The sequence below is a fragment of the Quercus lobata genome, chromosome 2 (assembly GCF_001633185.2).
Source record: "Quercus lobata isolate SW786 chromosome 2, ValleyOak3.0 Primary Assembly, whole genome shotgun sequence".
Taxonomy (NCBI): Eukaryota; Viridiplantae; Streptophyta; class Magnoliopsida; order Fagales; family Fagaceae; genus Quercus; species Quercus lobata.
The window spans coordinates 17,243,155-17,249,758 of NC_044905.1; the positions used below are offsets into that span (position 1 = coordinate 17,243,155).

Here is a 6,604-nt window from a genome sequence, read left to right on the forward strand (position 1 = left end):
AGTTTACACTTGTACCGGAACTACATTTGTAACCTATTTATGCTTCCGCCCCCAGTGCCCTCTGAACGGCACCTCTTTGTTGTAGCTTACCCCCATTTGGTATATATATATATATATATATATATATAGTAAGGCATGTATATAAGGGATGGCTTGTACCTTGGTCCTCACCAAAGTGCCCCTACCAATCCAAGAAAGGCATCTACATTTCCAAGTTCCAAGAGCTCGGCCTTGAGCACAACTTGTTCAAGTTAGCCTAAAACACATTTTTTGAACCAAATAAGATTAAGCCTTTTTATTTTTTTTTATTTTTTTTTTTATGATTCAATAAATGGGGTGGGAACCTTAAACGTTTCTATTGAAAACTAAAATGTGTCAATTGAGTTAGAAGACCTTTAGCAAGATTAAACCATAAATATCATTGCATTTTGGCCAAAATAAAAAATGCAAATGGTATGTTCCTATTCATGTTCACATGGATGGCTTGTCAGCCACCCTCCCTACTATATTAGGGGAGGCAATTTAATAAGGGATCATTTGCGATGTAAAGGATTTTGTCTCACAAGTTGTAAACTTTTAGTCTTTCCATTCTTTTTACATATATGTATAATGTTTTTTACAAATGACACACCAAGAGACAAAGAGAAAATAGATATATATATATTTAATATTAGCGATAATATGATGTGGTGAATGACCACTAGAAAGATAGAATGCAAATATCAATATGATCTTTCTTTATCTTATCTTTATATTTCTTTTACTCCACAATAGCAGATGAAATTTTATTGTTTGTCACTTTGTCTTGATTTTAAATCAACTTATGAAGGAGCTTTTGGGCCCTAAACCAAGCCTGCAAATGGATTGGGCTGTGGAGACAACGCGTACACACTCATGAGCTCTGAGAATACAAGCCAGCCTAACTAGCCTGGTGATAATTGCTTCTAGGGGTGAATGCAAATCACAATTTGCCAACAAAATGTGACTTCGATGTTTTTTAAACTAGACTTGTCAATTTTTTGGTGAAGTTCTAGAAAAATATATGCAAAACCATTTAGAATTGTAATTAAAATAAGAGTTAAAGTTCACACCTAAGGCTTAAAGTCATTGAAATAAGTCAAATTTTGTAAATTTTTAATATATTTGTTGAGACTAATTGATTGATAGGTTTTAATATTCTATCTTGATGTTAATCTGATGATCCTTTTAAATAATACACTAATTAAAAATTAATTGGCACCACAGATGAGAAGACAGATCTAATGCAGAACAAGAATGCACGAAACGCGCCTAGTATTTGTTACTTCATATAATCTAAAGCAAAAGTAGGAAAAATTTGGTGCCTACTCAAATCCAACCCAACATTTTTAAATAGACAATTAGGTCATCACAAGGACCCACTTAAGAACTTTTTGACAATGTTGTTGAACTGTCCTGAGCAATCAATCTGAGGAACATGTGATGTGTTCTCTATTACTTCCAATCTTGCCTTCTCCCCAAGAAGCCTGGAACATGCAACCAAAAATTTCTCAGCCTCTCATATTGGTTGGAAGAATTTCTAAACCACTAGCATTGACTAAAATTAAACTATGTCCAAAGTGATTAAACAATATAAATTGAAATAAATTGATTTTAAAATGCCTAAATTTACATGATAAGCATTTGGAATATATATATATATATATATATATTTTTTTTTAAATTCTAATTGTATAGATTTGCTTTCATTATTAATAAGCAGAAGCTAGCCATTTTTAGCATAAAATTAAGTGTAATAGTTTTAGAGAGAGGAAAGAGGTACATACTCTTTGAGTTCTGTAGCCATCTCTATAGGAAATATTTGGTCATGGTCTCCCCATACTATCAAGACCTCCTTCAGGGAAATTGGAAATACAAATGATTCAGATGAGTTATAAATTAGAATGATGTTCAAAACTATACAGGAAATGCATAATAAATTGACAGCCTATGCTTAAAAGTTAAAACCTATAAGAGAATTTTGTGCTAAAATATATATAAGTTGGTAGTGTTGAGAAAAAAATGAAATTGTACCTGCTGAAGAGGAGAAATGTTTGGTGTGTCCTCTCTTCCAAGGGTAAGTCCCTTCAGAAGTTCCAACTTTTCCATCCTGTTTTCGGTGTACAATTTCTGTATCCATATGAAACCATCTTTTATCATCTTCATTAAATGACTATGTCATACACGAGAAAGAAATGCCTCTCAATACAAGTAATAACATATGTGATGCAACAGTAGGGAGCTAAACATGCCCACTTGTGGAACAATTATGGTTCACTCTGCTAATTACGTTAATGTGAAGAATGAGTCCGACCAAGGACATACCAAAACGAAAAACGGGCTAAAAGTACAAGTTGTTATATATAGAATGACTATCCTGCAAAGTAAAAGATTTCATTTTCCTGGGAAAACAAACAAATTAATGCTTCGTTGAAAATAGATAGAGAAATAGGACAGACGTACACAAACAGGTCGTGTCCTGAGGATACAACAAATAAATGCATGGTCCACGAGTTTCAAATGTTGCTTTCGGAACGAAAGGAGACCAAGGAAGAGACAAAGAGTAAAAGGGAAAGGTGGAAAGAATATTCTATGAGAGAGGAAGGGGAAGTGTATAATATTAATACTTATACATGGGTGCTTCTTTCTCCACCCGGCCATAACACATCAAAATCAAATTCCATAATAATTAACTTAATAAAAAAATAAATACATCATTTAATACATAAACTAGTTAATTACATTTAATTGTTTAAGCAGTAATTCTCACTAAGAAGGACAATTGTTGCATTAAGATTTAAGAACGAATTTTATGAGTTTTAGAAGCAGAACTGCAATGTTATTTTATTTTATATTTTTGGTACTGCTTCTTTTGCTTTTCTTATTATTAATTCTATCCTTTTTTTTCTTCATCATATGTTCGAATTTATATTAATAAAATAAGAAATATTTTTTCCCTATTTTCAATGAAGGTTGATGATAATAGTTAATTATTTATGCTTTTAAAAATATCATCAAGAAATATCAATAAATAAATAAATAAAGAGAGGGGGAGGGGTAGTTTTATAAATTTATAAATGTTATGTTTTGTTTTGATTTTGTATTTTGTATTTTTTTTTTTTTTTTTGCCAAGTAATTGAATGGAGGAGATGAATAGATAATGCTTATAAAGTTTTGATCCCAAGCCTACCATAAAAAAAAATGTTCTTTTTTTTTTTTTTTTTTTTTTTTGAGAAACAAAAATAAATGTTCTTTAACTTTTAAAAGAAGAAGTTGTGAGGGATGAAATTGAAAGTAGTCACAAGAATCCCAGCAACCCAAAATTGTTCAGGACGGCTCTCATTAAAGCTGATCTGACCGCATAATGGCATCAGCATATTGGTGAACAATTTCAAACCTAACTCTCATCAAAGTAAATTGATTACTAATTTTACCGCATGTATAAAATAACATTTATTTATTGCAAAAATTATATGTTGAATTTTTAAATTTTTTTTCTTTGTTATCTATCATATAAGAGATGCTTAATCAATTGAACGGTCTAAATTGCAGAAAAAAAAAATCCATCCTATCAGACATTAACATTCCATATTATTTATTTTTATTATTAAATTTACATCAAATCCGGAATAAAAAAAAAAAGTCTTAAATGGGCTATCAATATATATATAAAGTTATATAAGAAAAATTCACAATGCTATATTATAAAATTTGAGACTTAAAAATTGTGGTTGCACCAACTACTAAGTAATTACACTTTTCTTCCACCAAGCAGCTTCACCTAAAGACTTGAGTAATATATATATATATATATATATATATATATATATATAATTTCCCTATAGATGGGGATTGTTTCATATTACTCTAAAATTTAAAATTTTCAATATATATATTTTATTAGAAACCAAACAAAGTTTGAATTGAAATCATGGAGTTTTAAAATCGATTTAAGTATCACCTTCTATCAATTCTATGCGTCACTAGAAATACAAAGTAACAGACTAAATTCTAATAAAAAGATATTAAGTAAGTTTGTAGCCTAAGGCTACAACCAATTTTGTAACTAAACTTTGTCCATTACAATATGCTGTTAACTCTGTAGCTCAAACCCTTTCTCCCCTAGGCCTCTAAACATTTTATGCATGGGGAGGTGCCATGATTAAAGTATATTAAAAAAAATTAGATACTACCCTAACTAAAACTCAATTATTAAAAGTTTCAAGAAAAGTAAAAAACTTTAATAACAATGTTTTTTTTTTTTTTTTGGCCACCATGTAACTTGAAGAAATTTAAAAGGACTCTCATTAATTTATATTTAGTTTAATTTTAATTTTAATTATATTATTTTAATATGATTTTTATCAATGCATAATACTAATACACGAAAAAGTTTTGGCCTTTTCGACTCTTTCAAAACAACAATAATTACTTTGAGAGAATTAAAAAAATAAAAATAAAAGAAAGGGAAGGGCTTTGTATGGAATTTATTTTTATAATACGAATGAACTATGAAGTATGAACCATGATCTTTTTTTAATAAAATGGCCATATATATATAAATAATTTCCTCCTATTTATGTGAAAGAAATCAAGAATATATAGTAATGAATTTAAAAAGAAAAAGATGTTAAGTATTTCTTACGTGTATGAAATCATTGAAGAAAAAGTCAGGCAAGATGTTGAAACGTTTGTTCGCAGACAAAACCATCAACGTCCTCAACTGCTCCGCCGTGGCCGGCAACATTAGCTCCTCAATTTTCTCCAACTTTGCTCTCTTCAACAAAGCCTCGTTGTCTCTGCGCCTCATATTCACACCAGAGCTAGCTATCACCACTTTTTCAACTCTCTCCCTAAACATCTTCGCCATTTGATAAGCCACAAACCCACCATAGCTTGTTCCCACAACGTGATACTTTTGAACCCCTAATGTCTCCATGAGTTTCCCCACAGAAACAGCTTGAAACACCTCACTTCTCTCTGGGGATTTCGTGGTTGAGTCACCGAAGAAGATCAGGTCAGGAACATAAACGTTGAAGTGAGGCGAAAAGAATTTGACCTGTTGACCCCACTGCCAAATTGCCATTGGACCAAAGCCATGGATGAGAACTAGTGAGGGTTTTTGGTTTTGGGCAGTTTCTTTTGGACCCCAGAAGTGGATTGTGGTTTCGTTGTCTATGTTGATGGTTTGTGAGGAGAGCCCTGTGGCTGAGTAGCAGCGGCGGAGATAGGTTCCGTACAAGGAGACTAGGCTGAAAAAGTTTGGAAACATTGTGGTGATTATTTGGTGGAGAGGTTGGAGATTTGAGCCTGAGGAGTTTGATTGAATTTTTACAATTACTATGTTTAGGCTGGTTGGTGTGAAGAGTGTTTGCCAAGATAATATATACATATTCTTGAAAGTTTTCCCTTAATTATTACTGCACTTTTCTTGGTGAACTTGTGTGACATATCATATATCTCGTCTCATTTATTGGTTAAATATGATATTTACTCACTTGTCATATACTATATTTTATTTCTCGTTTATAATCAATAATGTAAATGGAAAATATGCATAAGAGATTTTATAAAGGATCTTATAAAGAAATATTTGATACTCGAAGTATGAAGAAATATTTTTCTAATGTAATTTAGAAAGCAAGCAATTCAATTGTTCTTTCGAAATAAAGGGGATTTTTTTATTATATAAAAGGTGAAATTATTCATAAAGTGAAAAATAAAGAAGGAGTTGATTAATTACTTGATTGGGGTCCGCGAAATTAGAGAAAGTCCATTTGTGGGTACCAAGCTAATGGATCTTCTTTTCTTTTTTCTTTTTTATTTAGGACTATTCTTGAAAACGTGGCTCAAAGTAACGAGTTGTAGCCATGTTTATTTAAAAACACATCTTAAAAACGCGTTTTTTTGTAGTGCAAGCTAATGGATCTCGATTCTCAAGTCCGGTGAGCAATTTCTTTTCCCAAGCTAAAAAGGAATGGATTTTACAAATATCACATTTGATGTAAGTGCTAATTTGGTCATTATACTTATTGTTTAATCGAGAGATTTAAAAAATTAACTGTTAAAAGATTTGTGATACAATAAATTTTGTATTTTAATAGCTTCTATTATAGTTTTACAGATTTATAATATTTCAATTACATGAGGTGTACATAGTTTTTGAAATAATTTTTAAATATCACTATTACCATATACATATAACGTAGTTAAATATAGGGTAATCAACGTAATTGATCCATAATCTTTACAACATATTTTAATTTGGTCCATAACTTTTTAATTGTGTCAATTTGGTCCTTAACCTTTCAGTGTCATGTTAATTTAGTCAATACCGTTATCTTTTGGATGGAAATTACTGACGTAGTTAACAACTCAACCAAAAAAGACGAAGTTTTCGTTGATGTGGCAATAAACTAATTTTAGATTTTAGTTGTTTACTACGTCAACAATTTTTATCCAAAAGATAACAGCATAAACTAAATTGACACATAATTGAAAGGTTAGAGACCAAATTAATAAAATTGAAAGGTTAGGGATCAAATTGAAATATGGTGTAGAGGATATGGACTAAATGTGTAGTTTA

At 30.7% G+C, this 6,604-nt stretch overlaps 1 protein-coding gene across 1 annotated transcript; it reads right to left on the reverse strand.

Annotated features, from left to right (window-relative positions):
- Positions 1-1,260: 1,260 nt before the first annotated feature.
- On the reverse strand, positions 1,261-5,433 carry LOC115977750 (2-hydroxy-6-oxononadienedioate/2-hydroxy-6-oxononatrienedioate hydrolase-like). The gene is made up of 4 exons (XM_031099768.1): positions 4,664-5,433; positions 2,053-2,148; positions 1,806-1,873; positions 1,261-1,505 (listed from the first exon to the last, which is right to left on the reverse strand). The coding sequence occupies exons 1-4, from the start codon at positions 5,408-5,410 to the stop codon at positions 1,388-1,390; spliced, it is 1,029 nt and encodes a 342-aa protein (XP_030955628.1). The 5' UTR covers positions 5,411-5,433; the 3' UTR covers positions 1,261-1,387.
- Positions 5,434-6,604: the final 1,171 nt, after the last annotated feature.

Excerpts from the sequence above, each read along its gene's own strand:
- LOC115977750 (XM_031099768.1), bottom strand. The coding sequence starts at position 5,410 with ATGTATATATTATCTTGGCAAACACTCTTCACACCAACCAGCCTAAAC. Across the intron at positions 2,149-4,663 it reads TCTTCAATGATTTCATACAC|AAATTGTACACCGAAAACAG; the intron begins GTAAGAAATACT and ends ATATGGATACAG. Across the intron at positions 1,874-2,052 it reads ACATTTCTCCTCTTCAGCAG|GAGGTCTTGATAGTATGGGG; the intron begins GTACAATTTCAT and ends ATTTCCCTGAAG.